Source organism: Conger conger, chromosome 8 (assembly GCF_963514075.1).
Source record: "Conger conger chromosome 8, fConCon1.1, whole genome shotgun sequence".
NCBI classification, from domain to species: domain Eukaryota; kingdom Metazoa; phylum Chordata; class Actinopteri; order Anguilliformes; family Congridae; genus Conger; species Conger conger.
In genome coordinates this window covers 16,336,448-16,359,679 of record NC_083767.1, presented here as the reverse complement: position 1 = coordinate 16,359,679, position 23,232 = coordinate 16,336,448, and the positions used below count along the sequence as shown (strand labels likewise).

General features: G+C 43.0%; 1 protein-coding gene across 1 annotated transcript in view; it reads right to left on the bottom strand.

Moving 5' to 3' along the window:
- Nucleotides 1-22,031, bottom strand: part of LOC133135150 (protein O-mannosyl-transferase TMTC1-like) — a 38,318-nt gene extending 16,287 nt beyond the window's left edge. Inside the window, exons 1-8 of the mRNA XM_061251943.1 lie at nucleotides 21,739-22,031; nucleotides 16,192-16,369; nucleotides 15,279-15,352; nucleotides 14,989-15,165; nucleotides 7,653-7,734; nucleotides 6,400-6,503; nucleotides 3,928-4,117; nucleotides 880-1,001 (exon numbers count right to left, since the gene is read on the bottom strand). Coding sequence (XP_061107927.1) covers nucleotides 880-1,001; nucleotides 3,928-4,117; nucleotides 6,400-6,503; nucleotides 7,653-7,734; nucleotides 14,989-15,165; nucleotides 15,279-15,352; nucleotides 16,192-16,369; nucleotides 21,739-22,031 — 1,220 coding nt within the window. The remainder of the gene's footprint in view (nucleotides 1-879; nucleotides 1,002-3,927; nucleotides 4,118-6,399; nucleotides 6,504-7,652; nucleotides 7,735-14,988; nucleotides 15,166-15,278; nucleotides 15,353-16,191; nucleotides 16,370-21,738) is intronic.
- Between the last annotated feature and the right edge of the window lie 1,201 nt (nucleotides 22,032-23,232).

Here is a 23,232-nt window from a genome sequence, read left to right as displayed (position 1 = left end):
ATGTGAGCATATGTGTGTGTATGTGTGTGTGTGTGTCTGCGTGTATTAAGGGGATGTGGTTATAAATATGCATATTGAGTCACTGCATCACCTCACAACAATTAGAAAGGAAATCCACTAGTGATTGTAAACAGACAGGAGGAAAAGGCATTTAGAGAGAATATGAGCTCCAGAACAGGAAGCGAATGCAGCTCAGGCTTCAGCGTAACAACATAACAAGAGTCAGACCTTCTGTGCTCCTCCAAACCACAGAAATCTGATCTCAAACTCAGGAATAATTATCTTCCTGCTGTGACAGTCACAGTCCACTGCTTATACAGGTGAGCTAGTCAATCATAGCCAGCGAGAAGAAACCTGATTGGGCATGTAGAGGTCACACACGCACACACACATTCACCAGGGGATGTAGAGGGCACACACACATACACATGTACACACAGCCACACACACACACCAGGGGATGTAGAGGACACACACATACACACACACATACACATGTACACACACCCACACACACACACCAGGGGATGTAGAGGACCCACACATACACACACACATACACATGTACACACACCCACACACACACCAGGGGATGTAGAGGAGCCACACACATACACACACACATACACATGTACACACACCCACACACACACACCAGGGGATGTAGAGGACACACACCCACACACACACACACACCAGGGTATGTAGAGGACACACACATACACACACACATACACATGTACACACACCCACACACACACACACCAGGGGATGTAGAGGACCCACACACGTACACACACACACACACATACACATGTACACACACCCACACACACACACACCAGGGGATGTAGAGGACCCACACACGTACACACACACCTGGGCATGTAGAGGATGCGCTCAGCCACCACAAAGCCAACGCGGAAGAAGAGGTTACTGGCTGGGATGAAGGGAAACACCAGGAACAGCAGCCCAACCAACAGCTCTCGCTTCTGTGAGCCCTGAGAGACAGGAGAGAGAACATCAGTCATAAACACACACACACACACACACACACACATACAGTATACACATAGACACACACATACAGTATACACATAGACACTCACACTCACATACACATGTGGGTATTCACGTGAATTTCAGAATTTCTTATCATTTGGTATGTCCCCCTTTTGCTTCAATGTGCACTTCAGCTGGCATGGATGCAATTTTGTGCAGAACCTAATGACCCACGTTATCCCAGCATTATTTGACAATGTTCCAAAGGGTGATGGGGTTGAAGTCTCCTGATTGTGGATTGTGCAGCGCTCCTTGCTCTTCTTTGGTCTTTGAGTAGTTCTTGAAAAGCTTTGTAGTAACTTTCATTTGTTTTACATTTTACATCTAAATCCTAAAACATCACACACAGAGAGATACACACACTCATGTTATTACTAATAAGTTGCTTCACATACCTTCCACTTTCACCAAATTACTCTGAAAGGCCCAATTAATGACAGCTGGTCATTAAGACTCGTAGCAGGAAAAAGAAAATTAATTTATAATATATAAACACAATATCTGGGCCATTTGTTTTTTAATTAGTGACCTTGACTTCCCATATTTATTCATAGCATTCACAGCTTAATTAGTTAAATTAGTTCTTTGCTGTTTCATTCCCTGGCTTAATAACTTCAGCAGGTGGCAAAGCAATGTGTAAAGAGAATGAACTCAATAGCTTCTAAACACACCAACATTACTTCACCCTATTTATTCTCTCTAGAGGGTAGAACCTCCCTGTCTAGCCCAAGTGCAGGCTGGCGAGCACCCATTACAGCACACAGGTGCTCTTTTCTATGCTAAATGAGCACAAATTCTCTCATAATTTACAGGGCAAGCTTTCTAGATTGTGACATCTCGTTTTCAATTTTTCCTTCAAGCGCTTTCCATCGAATCTGGCAAAGCTACCAATGGCTGTGTAAATATCATTATAAATAAACAACACAAATGTCCACTGTACACTGAAACTGAAAAACAATTGGCTCAAAGAAACACAAGTCATTATTTTGTTGTGGTTCAAGTCTGGGTCATTGACCCTTGTAGTCCTCACATTTTTTTAAAATAACTGATTGTTGTTTATAGTTGCATTAATGACTGCAAATGTTTTCCCTTGCCTTTTTGGCTCTTTAAGAAATATGCAGAATCCTACATTAATGTGACCATACTGCACATTAACCAAACATTCACTGTACACATACCTTAGACATGCAGTCTAGAAAATGTAAAGTGTACTGCATTATCTTATTCATTAATAAAGGCTAAGAAAGTGAACGAGAAAATAATAATTCCTCAGGGTTTAAAGGTTACAGCTGCCAACCCAACAAATCAGTCCTTTCTAAATGAACTGTTTGATGAAATTTTAATGAGGTCATATCAGCAGGTGCTCAAAGTAAAACTGCTTGAGTGTGTGCCTACAGCCACACTCACGCACGCACACACACACACACACATGCATGCACACACACTTACTAAGACACCCACCCACCCCCACATACACAAACACACACATACACACACACATACTGCACACACACAAACCAACACACCCACACACACATGCATGCACATACATACACACAAACACACACACACACACACACATAGTACTGCAGTCCTGGCTTGCTGTATTTGACATGCCAAGCCCAACAAAGATTCCTGACTGAAATACTAACAATGGAAAGCCAATATAATTGACAGCCAGTTAACACATACTGTATCAGATGATTATTAACAAAAAAAAAAAAAATAATAATGCTTCTGAACAGAAACCCATATTTTATATCCATTGCTACTAATCCCAGCCTCACTTCTAAATCATATAATGCACAAAAATATTCATATTCTACATTGTCTTCATGTGTTCACCATGTACCCCATGGTGTCATGGGTCTGTGTGCTATAAATTATTCAGTCAATATGTCATTACACTCATGTAGGAGTGAATTCACACCTCTAGTGGCTAGACTGACTTTGGTACATCTAACGCAGGCTTTCAGAGAGGCTAATTAACTGTCACACACAGCTATAGCAGAACAGAATCTGGACCACAGCTACAGTACAACAGAATCTTCACCAAGTTTCTGTAATTACTGTTATTGCATGCTTAATGATTTTACATGGATGTTAGCACAGATATACACTCAAGGAGCCCTTTATTAGGTATTTAGTGGACTTATTTTTTAGACTTAGCCTATCCACTCAGTGGTTTGATGTGTTGTGTGTTCAGAGAAGCTCTTCTGCATACCACTGTTGTAATATGTGGTTATTTGTGTTACTTCCTGTCAGCTTCGACCAGTCTGGCCCCTCTCCTCTGACCTCTCTCATTAACAATGCCTTTTTCCCGCAAAACTGTTGCTCACTGGATGTTTTTTGTACCATTCTCTGTGAACCCTAGAGACTGTTGTGCATGAAAATCCAAGGAGATCAGCAGTTTTTGAGATACTCAAATCACCCTGTCTGGCCCAACACTCATTCCACGGTCCAAGTCACTTAGATCACAGTTCTTCATTCTGACATTCCCCGGTCTGAAAAACAGCTGAACCTCTTGACCACATCTGCATGCTTTTATGCCTTTAGTTGCTGCCATATGATTGCCTGATTAAATATTTGCATTAGCTGGTCTATAGGTCTACCTAATAAATTACTCACTGGGTGGATTGATCATAGATATATGAATCTATGATTTGCACTATGGTTCTAGCTAGGCATCAGTTAACGTATATTAGTGATTTAATGTTATGCCTACACTCACTGGTTCGGAAATGTTGTTCACCAGGCCTGACACCATTTCTCCCGCTATTAAGTCAGATAGATGCACTGTCTTTCACTGTAAGCTGCTCAGTTAAATGAGTAAATACAATGTAACAGTCAGAAGGACTCACTCACCTGCAGGTTTGTAAGGCAGTGTAGGCACAAGCAGATCATTACCACCCCCAGCAGCAGGGTGGCGATGTTGCGCACATCCCACAGTGACTCCACCAGCGGGATGCTGCCTACCTGCCAGTCATAGCACAGCGTGACGGGGGCTAGCAGCAGCCCCGCATTAAAGGCCAACAGATACGAGTAGGTGAGGAACCTGGAGGAGGGCACAGGGAGCATCAATCAACCAACCAACCAACATCATCAATCAGGAGGAGCTGTACAGCAGGGACTGTACTATTTTAAAACAATCAGGGGGAAGAGCAATACGCATTCTGCCTAACAACACCCTTTAACCATGACTACACCGGAAATATACCACAACCTCTCCTGCCTTATTGCTTAATTATAGTTTGGTTGTTGTAATGTTAAACATGTAGAGGCCTACATTCACATATTTTTTAAGAGACAAAAACATTTTATCTTTAAAAAAATTTTCAAGTGACCCCATTCTGAAATTGAGCGACCCACAGTTTAGGAACAACCCTGAACAATACCATTTAAAATCAGGGAAAGGAATGTACCATTTGAATTGGCAGGGGTAAATTCCATTTCATTCCAATCAATTCAGGATATTTACAAAAATAGATGAATAATGAAACAAAAAATCTCATCCAGCCATGTGTGACAGAGTGAAGAGGGGCAACTCCAAGTAGACGGGGCAGTAACGAGTATCACGCCTGTCACGCCTGACAGAAGAACTGGGCATTTGTCTCACGTGTGATTGGACCAGAAATGTGATGTGTCCTCGTTAGGCCATTAACACCACGAATCCACTGGTGTTAACCCAAGCCGCGAGAAGAGGAGAAGGTGTGGGGTTCTGCACAAACACAGCTCCAAGCTGTGAATTTCCTAACTCTTCAAACACTGATGCAATAGACTTCTTCCAGTCCTCCAGAGAAACCAAAGCACATACCGCTAGTTGAGAAGTAATAAAAAGTCTGCCAGCACTCAAGCAGAGATAAGGAACACTTGCCTGTACAGTGGAATTGAACTACCACCCACGAAAACAAACAGCACTTCACCACAGTGACCTCACTGAACATGCAACTGAGCACATTTTGCCATGATGACATCATCTTTACTACCCCCAAAATAATCTTCAGCTGTAAACCTTTAAAGCTTTCAAAATCTGGATAAAAGTTTTGACATCAGTCCCAGATAGCAAACCAAAGTAAACCAAGTAAACCAAAAAAGCGTCATTGCATTAGTTGATCGAATACATTAAAAAAAAAAAAAACTGGCTAAAATTGTTTTGTTTTGAAAACAAACAAAAAAACTAACTTGACGACTGGTGATCGAATGTTCAGATCACTGAAATCAGCCTCTGTGTTCAGAAATCTGAACATCCGCCCCTCGTAGTTGAAGTTAACATTCTAATTCCCCAACCAAAACTGAGGCACTCCAACGCGTGCGTACAAACCGTTTTTGTGTCTCCATCCAATTAATATTGTTAATGTTACCTAACCCTAACCTCTGTTGCAACAATGTTTTTGCTGTTTGCCCACAGATTATGTGTACATACATCTTTAATATATCTGTTCATATTTCATATCTATTATATTATCTAATATGTATTATATTTCTTCGGTATATGTGAACTGATTTCCAGGGCATGAAAAATCAGTGTAAGCTCATATTGGTTTAGAAGCCCTGATTCCACCAACAGCAGATACCACAGAATAAACAGCCACAGAAAGGGCATTGATTCCATATGCTTGCCAAGTGCAGGGCAGGATTAAATATTGATTTGTTGTGAGATATCATAAATACTTGTGACAGGCACTTCAATGATTTATACAGAAATATCATTTGCCAAAGCATAGTATTAAATGTCTAACTGACAACCCAGGTGTAGCTGTGAATTCACAGTGGCCTACAGTAAGCATATTAAAGGCCTTATAAAAGACAAATCAATTATAATACTTGAATATCATCACTACATAATTCACTTAATTACGTTCTTGCCTGAACAAATTTTACAACAGTGGTTTATGGGTTATGAATAACATAAAACTCTATCACTCAAGAATATCACAGCAGTAGTGTCACTGAACAAATACTGTTCTGTTCTGTTCTATCAGTGTACGATAACACTGTGTCACTGCCATGCGTGGCTATGCCTTCTACCTTGACTGGCTGAGGAGCTAGTCCCCAAGCTCCTGGCCCCTGCAATACTGAGAGCACTACACGATCATACCGAATTTCTACATCTGTAGAACCATTAGCTGCATTAGCAAAGTCAGTGACATTAGCCAAGTTGGTGGCGCTGGAACCATATAGTGATTGGAATTGATTAATACCAGCATTAGCAGAGATAGTGGTGCTAGCTGCATTAGCATTAACATCATTAGCAGAATTGGCAACATTAGCAGTGATAGCAGCATTACAGGAGCTAAAACAGCAGCCGGTGAGTGATGACTGCTGTCTCAGGGTTACCGGGTGAGAAGGTGAGGGCAGAAGGAGGCTGGATTGTCTTGCTCAGAGAAAAGGGGCGTGGAGCCGCCCATCACCCAGATACGGAAACACATGATGACTGCCACCTGCAGGAAAGAAAGAATACTGCAGGGTAACTACAGGTCACTTTATCACACACATACACACATACACACACACACACACTGTAAACAACCACAAACATCTAATGAAAACTCAAACTCAAGCAGTGATTCAGCTAGTTATGCCTTTCGTCTCACATACATGTGAATACAATATACTGTTCATACAAGTTTGTTCTTCAAACTGTACAAACCTCCGCACACAATCTCACATGCTGCCAGTGTAAATCTCACATCCCCAGAGACTTCAGGGGGTATTAAAATAACCTTTCACAATCAGAAAGACATTTTTATTAGCGCTACATCAAAGTATCATTGGCCTCCTGGGTGATTTCTCAGGTTATTGAGGTGTTTGGCTCCTCCCACAGACGCAGTCGTACCCCATCGGTGGGATTAACTTGACAGGTTTACACACTGTAACAAGTTGGTCTCCAAGGTCATGTAGAAACGCAACAGCAGCACACAGCCCAGGGCAATAACTGGTACGCAGAGATACTCTCCTGTTCCAAACGTAGCCCAGGCTGGAATAAGGTGGGGTTTGACTGAGGTTCTGTCATTCACACTTCGCCATTTAGCAAATGCTGTGATCTAAAAGCACTTACAAACAGAGCTGGCCGCTGGCAAAACAAAAAACAATTAAGTCATTGAGGGCCACAACCATCCCTGGACCACACAATTCTAGTTCTTCCAAATCTGATTTAGTGATTTATATTGGAGCATATTGGTGCCACAACAACATTATAGTTTAGGACCACCAAAACACTAGAGCCGGTTCTGCTTACAAAGGTATACACACATAAAGGTTTAAGCAAGGACACAAAGTCAAGTCATCAGAATCACAGCAACCGTATAACATAGCATTAAGAGCCAGTACTAGCAAGAGGGAGATATGCATGAGGATTTAGTGTTTGGGTAGCAGCTGGGTTTGAGGATAGATGACTTAGATGCGGCACATGAGGGGCTGGTAAACCGATGATAAATGAACATGGGATTTAAAGCATTGTGTTGAGGTGAGTAAGCTCTTGAGTGCACTCACAAAAATAGAGACTGCACAGCTTTAGCATACTCACATAGAGAGAACACACAGATTTAGGGTACTCATATACAGAGACCACATAGCTTTAGGGTACTTACATAGAGAGACACCACACAGCTGCGCCTGACAAATGGACCACAAAGTCTCAGGAAGTCTCTCATTCTGCCACCCATCAGCAACCTGCAACATGGGGGGAGGGATTGAGGGGGAAATTGAAGACATAATAAATATAAATGACTCTTTTTTTACTTTCTGTGAAAAAATCCTCTATCTAAGATAACACACTGACGATGTACACCTTGCTGCATGTCCTGAGGTATAAAGCTGTAACAAACGTTCAATGTTCAGGAATAAATTCCATGTCGGCACTGTACACAGAGGTACAGGTGTAACGTACAGTGCAGGGGAGGCAGACACACACCAGGTAGAGTTACTTTATTCCATCATGCAGTTGACAAGACAGATGTTACAGATGTATACAATTATTTGAATTACATCATAATGAAACAATAATACTCACCCACACACACACTGCACATAAACACAAACACACACACACGCACAGACACACTCATAGCAAACACAAACAGAGCCACTCAGTCTCAACAAAGCAAGCCAGACAAAGTCTCTACAAAGTGGGCCAGAGAGTCACACAGTCTCCATCAGTTTCATATTGCTGGTATCTCTCTGTGCCTGTGTTAATGTCTGCAGGTGTGTTCTCCAGCTGCACCTGTCCTGCAGGTAAATGAGGAAGAGGGAGGGGTTCATATCAGGAGACAGGAATCCTATCAGCCTATCAGAGCCCACACTAATCCTGCTGCTATGAGTGATCTCAACACATTGAGACAGGAAACAGGCTCCAGGTGCAGCGCTTCAGTAAACACATGCACCCCTACAGTGGAGCAGAGGAGAGATCACTCACTTTAAAGCAGTGCTTTTGGAGTGCAGCTACCGACTTTTACGACCGTCTGCACATCACTGTACCGCGGGGCCCAGGGCTGTAATGATTCTGCTGTTTGTTTCATGCACGCTGCTCACATTAAGGTACATATTTATATCCAGTGAAGGTGCAGAGAATCTCTTACAGCTTTTTATAGATCTCTCCTGCCATTTCAAAACAGCCAAATGAAACCTGACTCAGGAGGTGTTTTTGTTTTTTTGTGAACCAATCAGATCACAGAGCTACGAGCGACATGGTGAGTTCCTAAGGGGACTTACTTCACACTGTGTTTATCCTCTCTGTCGACAAAATTTCGAAAAAAATATGCACTTAAAAATAAACACAGAGAGCTGGTGAATTTACATACTCTCTGCAATTTTTTCTGGGGAAAAAAAAACTATCTTTCAGCATTTTATAAAAAGCGTACACAGTCAGATATTAATATAGAAACAGCCCGGACATGCATGCAATTCTGCACACTATACAGATTACTGTATAATGTATTGTGTATAATGTGCCATGTATACGGTATTGTGTAAATAGACGCTAGATGAATAATGCATAACTTCTCCTTCCTGGGGCCTAGAATCATTTTAAAATGGGCCAAACATTCTCCTGGACTATTTATAAAACACTGTGAATCACATGAATGCCTATAAGCAGATACAGTAAATTCTTACATTAAGCAGAAATATTCCTGAGGGATTTATGCTGACACTGTGGATACAGGCCTGGGTGCCAGTTTTACATGCATGAAATAATCTTCTACAATGATCAAAGAGCAAAAAACACTTATGGTGGTTAACATTTCATACAAGCGTGTAATGCAGAAAGTGTATTGTGAACAATGTGCAGTGTATTGAGGAAAGTGTACAATCATAGTTCATGGTCTAATGTATAGTGTGTACAATGTTATGCATACTTTACAGCGTAAGTATGTGGTGAGAGCTTAGGGGTCACATGACTGAACGGCCCCTTTAATTGGATCATTACTGGGCCAGACTGTGTGTGTGTTAACCGAACACTCAGGATCTGCAGCTGATTGGCTATTTCTGTCTCTCTCTCTCTCACACACACACACACACAGAAACACACACAACCTCACATACATGCATATCACAATGCAGATATGTAGGAGAGAGAGAAAGAGGGAGAAAGGGAGAGAGCGAAAGTGAGAGGGAGACAGAGAGAAAAGAAAAGAGAGAGTGCGAGGGAGCAAAAGAGAGTGGGAGAATGTTTTTTGTGCCATTACACGCATTGTGAGATTAAGCACCAGTTTGGCAGTGCTGGGTTGAGACATTCAGCACATTAACAGCAACATCAATAATCAGGTAATTACAGCCTCTCACACAACACAGTCATCTTCCATCAGAAACCAACTCATCCATAGCCACCTAATCAGTGCTGTTTCTGAGAGACATTTAACAGGGCTCAGCTCCTTTTTAATGCACAGACATGTTCAGACAGGACATTAAATAGAGACGAATAAGGAGGTTAGGCAGGTGTGGTTAATAACTGATTGATAAGGAGGTTAGCCAGGTGTGTGTATAAACTTATGAAAAGGAGGTTAGGCAGGAATGTGTAATAACTGATGAATAAGGAGGTTAGGCAGGTGCATGTAATAACTGATGAATAAGGAGGTTAGGCAGGAATGTATAATAACTGATGAATAGGGAGGCTAGGCAGGTGTGGGTAATAACTGATTAATAAGGAGGTGTGGCAGGTGTGTGTAATAACTGATGAATAAGGAGGTTAGGCAGGAATGTGTAATAACTGATTAATCAGGAGGTTAGGCAGGTGTGGATAATAACTGATTAATAAGGATGTTTAGCAGGTGTGTGTAATAACTCATGAATAAGGAGGTTAGGCAGGAATGTGTAATAACTGATGAATAAGGAGGTTAGCCAGGTGTGGGTAATAACTTATTAATAAGGAGATTAGGCAGGTGTGGGTAATAACTGATGGATAAGGAGGTTTGGCAGGTGTGTGTAATAACTGATGAATAAGGAGGTTAGGCAGGAATGTATAGCAACAGATGAATAAGGTGGTTAGGCGCACAAGCACAGTCTAACATCAGTAAGACTCAGTAGTGTTCTCTCAGCCACCAACTCAACACTCATATAGCAGGGTCTTGCTCTATGTTAACTGTTAAGCAATCATGTGTCCTTGTGTCAGTTTGTTCATCAACAATTATATAACGATACATTAGAATTATAAGGTTCTAACTGACATTTTTACAAAAATGGGTTGGTGTCATAAATATGTTGTTTATAGGACAATTTGATAGGATTTTGTTATTGTACATTCACAGTACTTTTATGGTGCTGTCATTTTGATGTATGAAGAACTGCCCTGCATTTCAGTTTTGCTGGGTTAGATGTGAAAGCTTTGAAGCTCAATGTCCCAGAATAACTCAGAATGCAAACAGAACCATATAATTCCAAGGTCACAATAAAGTTGTTTTACCCAACCGTTTGATAAAGATGCTTTGTTTTAGAGTAGATTCGGCAGGAACAAGAGGAAAATGTAAATAGCTGAGACAATATGTGACAAATGTAAAGTTTGGATGTAAAACGCAGAGTATATGCACTCAGTGAGTACTTTATTATGTGTTTATTACTTATTTTTTAGACTAAGTTTGTCTTCTGCTGCTGCAGCCTATCCACTTAGAGGTTTGCCACCTTATGTGTTCAGAGATGCTCTTCTGCATACCACTGTTGTAATTTGCATTACTGTCACCTTCCTGTCAGCTTCGACCAGTCTGGCCCTTCTTCGTTGACCTCTCTCATCAACAAGGCGTTTCTGCCTCTTACTGAATAATTTTCACGCCACCAACAATCATGCCACGGTCAAAATTACAGAGATTTTTCCCCATTCTGATGGTTGATGTGAACATTAACTGAAGCTCCTGACCCTTACCTGCATAATTTTATGCATTGCACTGCTGCCATACGAATGGTTGATTAGACAATCACAGAAATAAGTAGGTGTACAGGTGTTCTTAATAAAGTTCTCAGTGAGCGTATACTAGAGAGTTTGCTTCTTTGTTTCAGAGAAAGTACCATGCTCATGTGTTGTGAATTCCAGCTGCGCTAAATGTAATAAAGATCGCCTCATTACAGCGGACCTTTCGTTGACAATCTGGATTTCTTTTTTTTTCCTCTGAATGACATTGCCACGCAAACATTTATGCTGCTATTCTTAAAGATTGTAAAGATAAAGACCCTGTACTGCATGAGAACACATAGGAAGGCAAAAGGTCACTAAACTAACTAGGCATTAATAATGCATTAATAAAAAAATACTGTACAATAAATACTTATGAATGATGAGTTAGAGAACACAAACCAGGCTTAATAAACCACAGCATATCATTACAGTTTAATCTTCCTTTCAGAGAATGTGAATACACCAGGTCGTTAACATTTAAAGTGCGGGTAATAACATGAGCTTGCAAAAACAGAGCCGGACTCTGACAGAGCCACCAGGAGCAGAGGATTCTGGGACGGCAAGGAGAGGCATCACATTAATATTAATGCAGCATCAAGGATATCACCGACCCTATACTCTGGTTGATTAAATCATGATGTCCATCATTCATAAGCTATTCATCTCTGCCAATTACACGCAGTCCGGTCACAGAGAGCAGACTGAAGACTCACCTTTCCACATTCCTCCCTACTGTACCTCTCTGTAATTTCTAATTAGTTCAGTTTTATGTAAGTTGTTCATTGCTGCTACTGCAGTTACGTTACAGCACGTATAGCATACACTCAGTGAGAACTTTATTAGGTATTTATTAGACTTATGTTTTAGACTTCTGCTGCTGTAGCCTATCGACTTAGAGGTTCGAAGCGTTGTGTGATCAGAGATGCTGTCTGGACATTTTTTGCTTTTCGCACCATTCTCTGCAAACTCTAGAGACTGTTGTGTGTGAAAATCCCAGGAGATCAGCTTCTGAGATACTCAAAGCAGCACCAACAATCATTCCATGGTCAAAGACACTTTGATCAATTTTTTTTCCCATTCTGATGGTTGATGTGAATACTGTTAGCTTCCAGCAGTTTTTGTTTTGTTCAGTTTGTTTTCTTTTTCTCAGCCGGTTGCAATATACGGTCCAATTTCTTACCTATGCGGCCACTTCTGGCGCTTGTAACTGTACTTCCCTCTAGGGTTTTCAGCGCACTTGTCCATGGGCATGCACTTTGTTGTACGTGGCTCTGGATAAGAGCATCTGCTAAATGCCTGTAAATGTAAGGCAAGCAATGGAGGGAGGGGGGCTGACACAGAACAGCAGCAGGGCCTATCCTTCCACCTCCAGACTGCAGGAGGGGGTCTCCGTCCTCACCCCCCTGTGGAGGAACGAACTCCCCATTCGTCTACAAACTGCTCAGTCACTGCTCTTTTTCCACGATGGTCCTGAAGACACATAATTTTCAGACTCTACCATGACTAACTTTAACCCTTCGATCCTCTGCAGGGCTAGCCCCAGTCTAGTATTCTAGGACTTTCATGTTACACTTGTATCTTGATCTTCTAGGACTTTCATATTGCACTTATATCTTAATCTTGATGTTGAAGCTCTGTATCATATCTCTTGTAGTCATGCCTCACTTCTAGTGTATGACTTGCCATAAGTTTACTGACATAGCCAAAGCTTAGTGTTGAATTGTTATGGATAACTGATACTTGAAGCATTACATTACAATACAGTTATTTGGGCCTTGCTCAAGGGCACAACAGCCATGCAGATATTACACCAGGGCTTGAACCACCAACCTTCCAAATCCCAGTCATGTACCTTAGCCAATAGGCTACAGGCTGCCCCAGCCTGACCCCAATTCTGAAGCAGAATTTTACCTTATCTGCCCTGTGTTCTGTGGTTGTTACAAAAACCGCCAGTATGCACTTATTGTCCCTTTGGATTAAAGAGCTGCCAAATAAAACATAATGTAATGTAATGGAAGTCGTCTCGCCCACACAGGCCCGGAGATGCGCACCACTGTGAAAACCAACAAACACATCCCGCCTATCTGTTACAATTACAGCGGTAACACACCGCAAGCCCGCAGAGAAGAACAACTTAAACCTGACTACAAACGTGTAGATATTTATTACATCTGCGCGCATTTCTTCAAGGCCTGAATTCCAGTTCTTAATAAGTACATTTAACTCATGTTGTCAGACTTCTGCAAAATGAAAATCTTTTAATCCCAGCATGATGCATAATGCAGTATGGGACTGGGATGATTTACACCGTGGTGACAGGCACAGACGCAGTGAGTTACCATCCTCCATTCGCTGGGAATTAAACACACACAGGCCGCCTTTTTCTTCTGTGCAACCATATAAGCGCTCCCCTCCCATCCCTACTGTAAGTCCTACACCCTCAGGTTCCAGCACATTAACATGGGCACGCAAGCAGAGGATTGTAGGTAAATGCATCCAGGTGAGAAAGAGAGGTCGTGTGAATCCGTCCTATTTTGAAAAACAGCACAATCTCTAAATTACATTGAAATACACGAATATCTCAATCCAAAAGGCTATGTGATTTAAGCAGGGCAACATCCTTTCGGCGGAAACTAACTAGCTATTTGACGTTATGATGTTAAAAATTGACATTAAATGACGTTCAAAATTATTGGGAAAACGAAACTCCGCATTGACCTCGGACAGTGCACACATCCGGGCTGGTCAGATCGCCTGCTATTGGTCTAAAACATCACATGGGCGGTTGTGTTACTCACTGTCTCATTTCCATATCTGATTCTCTCTTTCATCCTTTATCTTTTTGCAGCGTTAAATAAATAAATAAATAAATTACTTTTGCTGTATTCTGCATTGCTGGAAATGTCATCAGTTCCGTATTTCCCATGGTAAGCACAGCTGCAGGTTCTCAATTTGCTCCCCCCCACTGACGTGAAGAAATTAACAGATCAAAGCTGCTATGAGCAGACACGTTAGTATGCGGCACCATGTTCGGCTGTGGTTTCATTTCGGTTTCATTTAAGTTTTCCGTCTTATCAAGTATTCTAGCGCCCTTACCGTCTCTCAAATCCACTGCAAGTATAATGAACACAAACAATCACTCAGTCTTCTCCCCGTAGCTCTCTGGTTGAAACCCTCAACCAATCGCAGAAAGCTGTATTCCCTCTCGAATAATCAGAAATGGCTGTAAATCCTCTCCACCATTTAATGATGCTGTCATACAGCGCACACGCAGCCAATTAAGGATGCAGTCGTGGAGTTCACACACACATACATTAACGAGGTGAGGGGTTTGCAGCACAGTACCAGGCCATCGAACAGCACGCATACACACACACACACACACACACCTACGAGGAGAGGGGTTTATAGCACAGTACCAGGCCATTGTAGAGCACAAACACACACTAACACACACACACACTTACGTGGTAAGGGATTTGCAGCACAATACCAAGCCATTGTAGAGCACAAACACACACACACACACACACACACACACTTACGAGGTGAGGGGTTTGTGGCTTAGTATTAGGCCGTCGTACAGAACACACACTCCGAACACGGTGATCCCTGTCTCCTTCACCAGCATTGCACAGGTTCCCAACAGCAGACTGAGCAGCAGAGACCAGGACGAGACTGTAGGGGGCGCACTTTCCCCTGAGCAACCCGCGCCAACACTCCTGTAATGCAGAGAGGTGCTGAGTCAGACATGCACATACACGTAAATGCACACACACACACACACACGTACACTCACACACACACAGACACACACAAACGAGTGAAGTCTTACCTAATATAGGAGAGAAACGCCGAGAGAAACAACATACAGGCCAAGACATCTGCCCTGCCCACAATCCCTGATACCTGTTCAATACAAAACACACATCAGTTTACAAATAGACCTATTTACAGTGAAAAACATACACCTGAGACATTCATCTGTTACAACCACCTGCCACATTCACCTGGGGTGGTAAACAGGTCAGTGCTGGGATTTACAGACGTGCGAGTCTGTGATGGGGGGGTGTAAGTCTGTGTGGGAGGTGATGGAGGGGTCATCCTACACCTTCCCCAGAAAGCGTGTGCTTCATATGTCAGGGCAGGGGGCGGGCAACATTGACCCCTGATTGACAGATTGTGTGAAGATAAGCCTACATGCATTCACACCAGTCACACACACACACAAACACACACACAGACACACATACACACACACACACACACACACTGACACACACAAACACACAGCCACACACATACACAAACACACACACACTGACACACACACACAAACACACACACAGACACACATACACACACACACAAACACACACACAGACACACATACACACACACACACACACACACTGACACACACACACAAACACACAGACACACACACACAAACACACACACACACACACACATACACACACACACTGACACACAGACACACACACACACTGACACACACACACATACATACAAGGACACATACACACACACACACTGACACACACACACACACACACACCCTGACACACACACACAAACACACACAGACACACATACACACACACACACACACACACTGACACACACACAAACACTCACACGCAGACACACATACACACACACACTGACACACACACACATACATACATGCACACGCTCACATGGTGTTATGTGAAGGGAGTACTCACAGCCTCAGTGTGGATGGGGTGCACTGCGAACAGCAGGGAGGAGAGGAAGGCCAGCCGGCTGTCGTCAAACACACACCTCTCACACACACACATGAGAAGGGAGCTCACAGCACAGTGCAGCAACACGTTCACTACATGGAAGTACAGAGGACTCATCCCACCCAGAGCGACGTTCAACCTGAGAGAGAGAGAGGGAGGGAGAGAGACAGAGAGGGGGAAGGGGAAAGAGGGGGAAAGGGGGGAGAGGGGTGGTGAGAGAGAGGGAGAGAGACAGAGAGGGGGAAGGGGAAAGAGGGGGATGAGAGAGAGATTAGGGAGAGGGAGAGAGAGGGAGAGAGAGAGGCAGAGCGTGAGAGAGAAAGAGGGGGTGGGAAAGAGAGAGGGGTGAGATAGAGAGAGAAGGGAAGAGAGAAACATGGAAAAAGAAGAGAGAGAAGAAGAAAACGAGGATCACAAGAATGAAGGAATGAGGGAAGCAAAGAAGAAGAAAGAATTAGAAAAGTGAAAGGGGGTGAGAGAATAAGACAGAGAGGGAGAGAGGGAGGGAAGAAAGAGTTTGAATAATTTACAGTCACTGGGCGTGAAATGACCTTGCGGTAATGATCACAGTTCTACACCACTAGTCCCACAAACTGATGTTCTGACCTCATTAGTGCGGTTCAGGCTGAAACACGGTGTCCTAAAACTCATGTCCTAAAGTCCACGTTCCATAGGCGTATCGGGCTGTAACTTCCCTGCACCCGGGACGGCAGAAATGCCCTGGGATTAACTGTGAATCAGTGATATGCGCAGGTTCAGTAGTTCTGTGCTATTTAAAGCTCCCTGATGCTCCAGCATATGGACCCCATGGTCACTCCGCTCTGCTACACATGGAGATGGGGGTGATTCACGACCGGGCGTAAAGGTGACCAGATGGCTAATAAGGGAGAGAAGAACACTGTCATTTCACAGGACACTTTCTGTTGGGCAACAAATTATCAGCCCCGCATTATTGCCTATTGTGGACGGAGAAATTCAATTGTTTTATCGCTTGCCAGTGCCCCCCGCTGCTCAATCAGACACCCACAATCTGCCTGCACAAGCTACGTATACAGTATAGTGTCCTCTTCTGACTCAAGTCTGTATGAACCCAGCCTGCCGGCCTGGGGTGTCACTGGCATCACCCAGGGAGGGAGGGATTCAGTTTCCAGGATTAGTGTCTAAGTATGCACTAGCGCCCCCCACTGGTCGATCAGGTGATCGCAGGTCTACTGTTGTGCAGCACATGAAGTGTCCTCCTCCTACTAATGTCTGTGCAAGCTAACACTCATTACAGCTTTCTAACAGGACCAAATAATGCCATAGCCAAGGAGACTCTTTAATATCCATAGATACAGTACGACTGCAACACTGCACTCAGATAAGGCTTCAGACAAAGCTCAAACAACCACTGTTTTCTCTCGCACTTTCGCCTTATTAGAACCGTAACAGGGAAACAGGAGACACATACTGTGGCTTTGAAAAACTCACACACCCTGTATGTGAATGTATTCCTCTGAAACATAAAGAGTGTGAACACTGAGCAGTCTGCTGACAGGCTGTTCTGCGGGAGTCTCAGTTTCCCTTGGCAGAGAGCAGCCTGTGTCCCTGTGAGCTATGTTTGATGCTGGAACCCCATGCTATGTCCCCATGAGCTATGTTTGATGTTGGAACCACACACTCTGTCCCCATGAGTCACGACTGACAGTGGAACCCCATGCTCTGAGTTATGATTTACATTACAGCCAAATATTCAACAGAGGCTCATAGGAGTGTGCACACGGGAGCTTTCACAGAGGCACTCACAGGAGTGTGCACAGAGAGAGGCTCACAGGAGTGTGCACAGAGAGGCTCACATTCATTGGAAGAACTGAGAGTGCACACAGGAGCATGCACAGAGGCACTCACAGGAGTGTGCACAGAGGCACTCACAGGAGTGTGCACAGAGAGAGGCTCACAGGAGTGTGCACATAGCATGTAATCTCGTTCCTGTTAAAATTCAGGTCCAGGTTTATGCCCAAGGTCAACATTTTCCCACAGCATTACTGACTGAGTGACTGCTCACAGCCACCCAGCCGAACGGATTTTAACCTCAGAGTGCAGTGTATCTTTCTCAGATGAGGAGACTATCAGCCCCACTGAATACGGACCAGCTTTCATACACCGAAAACAAGGTTACTTCCTCTCTCTGATGTGTGAAGGGGGGGACATCTTCCATCATCTCCCATAAACCACCACCGGGGAGCTGATTGATCTCCGACAGGCTCGTTAGCACTACGGGCGAGGGCGATGATGACACAGGGATATTCGCTGCTGACAAGGCAGCATCCTGCCATTCGTCTGATTGTCTGCTTTCGTTTAGTCAGACGAGCTGGTTCAACCTTATGAAGTCATTTCTCCTTGTCCCTGTCTGGCTCACCCACTCTCTCTATCTCTCTCTCTCTCTCTCTCTGTCTTTTTCTCTCTCCTCTCCGCATTCCAGGCTTTTTCAAATTGATGAAGTCATCTCTCCCTTGCCCAATGCCACTCTTTCTCTCTCTCTTCAAAGGCAGAAGCTTACCCTGGGAGGTGAGACAAAATCAAGAGGTCACAAAGGTCAGGACTGACATTGAACAGGGAACATTCCGGAACAAGGCAGCTCTCAGCAGAGACTGACGGCTTAACACTAAATGAAAGTCAATTAGTTAAGGGAACGGCCTGTAGCGTAGTGGTTAAGGTAAATGACTGGGACACGCAAGCTTGGTGGTTTGAATCCCAGCAAATCCCAGCCACAATAAGATCTGCACAGCCATTGGGCCCTTGAGCAAGGCCCTTAACCCTGCATTGCTCCAGGGAGGATTGTATCCTGCTTAGTCTAATCAACTGTACATTGCTCTGGATAAGAGTGTCTGCCAATAATGTAATGTAATGTAATGAATGGAACTACATGGGGAATTAACTTGTACAGCTGTACTGTAACAAGTGAAAGCACTATACTGTATTATGTACTCAAACTTGCTGTTGTTTTCATTCTCAGTCTCAATCATCCTCTATGTACTGAAACTTTCTCTCTCTTTTGAGGACCCCAACAGATCCTGCAGCTCTCCAGGACCACGGGATGGGGAGCACTGCCTCTTATTATACAAGTCCTCCAGCCAGAACTACAGGCTGGCCCACGATGCCCTGTGCCCTATAGCTGGTCCGCCTCCAGTAGAAATGATATGATGAATGGCAGGATGGCCCCTGCTGGGCAGTACGGTCTCCTCTGTCCCCCATAGAGAATAGCAGGAGGGACAGTGTGTAAACTTACTCTGTCTGAGTGTCACTACACATCTGGAAGTCACAGCAGTACCCTGGAAACTGTGAAGCGAATATAAATATCTGCTCCAAGCAATCTGCCAGCTCCCTGTGCTCAGCCGTGAGCATCAGCAAAAGCGCAGGTGAGAATGACACACCAAGGTGAACCGCGTCAGTCCCGCATCAGTAGCTCACTCCCCGTCCTGCCTCTCACCTATTTATGCAGTGGCTGCAGGCCCAGGGATTGGAGAACGGGGGCATCCATCACTCTCCTGACCCTGCCCATATGCCATATAAGGAGTTACTGGGCTAATTTCCCGATACTGACAGCCCAAATTGCAGGTAGTATATAAACACCACCTTGCAAGACAGCAGCGCAAAGTACAAATATATCTAAATTTGTCGATTTATCAGTTGAAGGATAACAGAATAGAGAGTAACACTGACTGTTGATTGGACCAGGGCCAGAATCCCATACCTGCAGTGTCGCAAAAGCATTTAAATTCCCCTCATAAACATGTAGAAGGACTTCCTGGGTTGTGACTAATTTGGTCTCACTGCCCTATATTTCTTTTTACCTCTCACAATTTTCTTTTTATATTAACTGTTGGCTACATTCTTTTGTGTGGCATTGTTTATCTGTATGCATAGCCTCTGGCAAAAATATACTGTGCTTGTCATGCTAATTAAGCACATTGAAATTGGAAGAACTGACAATGAAATGAGGAAAAGGCATGATTTGGCCTACTGCCTATTTGTAATAGTAAAGTAGTAAATAACGTTTGGGTTTTAAGTGAACATTATACAATGTAGCTATAGTAACAGTATGCCGCCCAAAAATATCATAAAAGGGAAGGATACAGAGGCGACGACTGTAATGAATCAGTTCTCACTGCAGCCTACAAACCCGAACTTCATACAGACAGTTCATCTTTCTTTAAAACAGAACGCACGTCAAGTAGCCTACATACTCAAGACAGCCTAAACTTTACTCTGAAAGCTGGAACAGCCGATCCATTTTAATAACCTCAGTTCAATACGTTTTGAAGTAAGGCAGATGGAGCAGTGCTACAGGGTGCAGCGCACAGCAAAACGGTGAAAAAACAACTGATCTGATCATTTCATGAAACACTGCCTCTGGTCCAGGAGTCCCAGCACGCGCTCGCAGGCGGTTCCAAAAGAGTCATAATTTCAACACATTAACGCGCTAATAACTCGAGAGGATTTTAATGAGAGCAAATTATTTATTACTTTGATTTTCGCAAAGACATGACTCATACTCTCCACCAGAGGCGACGTGCTCAAACTTGATCGTTTATTAGAATCTAAAAAGTAGTTCATGTGGTTATTTATAACGGTATATATATTATGTCAATAAACAATAAACAATAAACAATAAACAATGAAAACGTCATTTCAAAATGCATGAGCGAGAGGATCATGCAAAATGCGGCCACAGCAGCATAACATAACTGTATATATAACACAACACCGTATCCTGGCGTGTAGATGTCATATAGTAGGCTACTACATGCCTTTTCATGCAATTTCCTAAAAACTGCAGTCACCTAAACAGTCAACGCCCCATCATCGTTTTATGGAAAATGTTGCCCCATAAGTAATTAAATACAATCAAATAAATATCAAACGTGTAAGCTTGCAAAACATTTTTAGTTATTAAACGAATATTAGTTTCGAGCTGGACACAAAACTCTATTGGAACAAAATGCATAGCCAGAAGAAGAATAATAATAAACAACAACAACAACAACAACAACAACATCTAACTATCATCTAATAACAGCACTACAATTATTATTATTATTATTATTATTATTATTATTATTATTATTATTAGTTGTTGTACTAGTAGTAGTAGTATTACTATTATCATCATCCTCTTCATCGTCATCATCTTCATCATCACCGGGACTACTGTTTTGGAGGCAATATGTCAATTGATACAGCAATTTACTTTTGAAACTTCTAAGTAGGTCCGCTTCAATTGATTTTGCGAGTTAAAAGTGAGCACTGTAGAACTTTTTCAATTTACAGCTATGAGCAGACGCTCTTACCAAAAGTCACATTAGAAATGCATTTGAAACGGTCTGACGCGGAGCAGCAGAATCAGTGAGATTACAGCACTTCAAAGCCGCGTGTCTTGGTCGCAGGAACCCAGATGTGCAACTCTGGAATGCAGCGCCCCAAACTACAGCAGGGAAGTAGAAAACTGCCATTCGGCGAGGAACTTACTTAAATGTGAGGATGCACAGCGGTCTGTAGGACTTATGGCTGGTGTTATCGGCCATCCGCTTCCCCCAGAAGTCGTTGAAAAAGATGTTCCGTAGACTGGACCCCGGTCTAACATCTGGGTTGTTAAGGATAGCCCATACATCGTCGTGCACGAACTCCCCGCGTATGGAGTTACTATAGCACAGGGCGCAGACCAAAACCAGCACCGCGTAGCAGAAAACTCCTCTTCCCGGACCAAAGAGGACGGAAAAAAACAAGGGGGAGGAAAGCTTTTCTCGACTGTGTGCTGCCATGCTCCCCCTCGTTTCGCATGCTGGTTACATCTGTTAAAACCGTGAAGCGCATAGAGTGGCATCTCCTTTCCAAACAAGCAAGCGAGCGACTACCAGCGGCGCGAGAAGGCAGCAACCGAACCAGCTCAACGGAGCCGCCTCCCCGCGCATGCGCCCTGACAGCAGCGATATATTCATTACCTCCACCTGAACTACAAAATCAATAAGGCACGGGGTTAATTGAGCAGAAGCCCAAGACCTTGGAGATGGAAAGTGTTATTTTTAGAGAGAACAATCATTAAACATCACCTACCAGCCCTCATGTCTCATAGCTACTGTACGACGCCTAAAATAATTGAAATGAAGCAGGAACAGGTACCGTTTTACAAAAAGATTTGAGGAGAGGAACTTGGGGAAATTATGTCCTTTTATCGAACAGGCGTCAGTCATAATAATTTCCCCTTTGTTTACAGCATTTAAATAGTTCTTCACTTCTGTTTGTAACGATCGTTAAAATATACCCCCTTCGTTTTTAGAGCTGCATCGTGAAGCAATGGTAAATAAACAATCTTAACGAGAATGTATTATTATAAGTAGTAGTGTAGTAAAATTAGAGGTAGTATTATGCAATGAAGACAGGAAAAAATATGCTAATCAACTACCATTCAAGAGTCAAAACTCATCACAATAGAAACTGCATATACATTTTTATTATTCATTGCCTCTTAAAATTCAAAGCATTGCATTTATCTCTGAGGGGTAGCTGTCTATTGTGTTTTATGGAATAAATGCTGTCTGCTGCATCGTTGCTGAGATGGGTGGGATGACGTTGTAAATAACCTTTATGAAATGAGGGGGTAAAATGACGACTGCTCACAGTGTTTATTCAACAAGATAGACTACACCTCAGAGATACATTTTATGCTTTGAATTTTAAGAGACCCTCCTTTTATCTAAGCTACGTACAACATCTGAGCCCTCCCGAGCAGCAATCCAGAGTATTGCTTTCTAACCTAGCCAACAAACCATTATCATCATTACAGTGATTCATTATTCATATTCATATTGACAGAAACACACATAGAATGTAAGAATAGAATGTATATATTAAAATGGACTGGAGCAATCTGCATTGTTCCAGAATGAAAGCTTCTTCCCAGAGTGGACTAGCAGTGTCTTTTGCCCCGATAAAACCAAAGCACAGGAATCTAGAATGGAATAA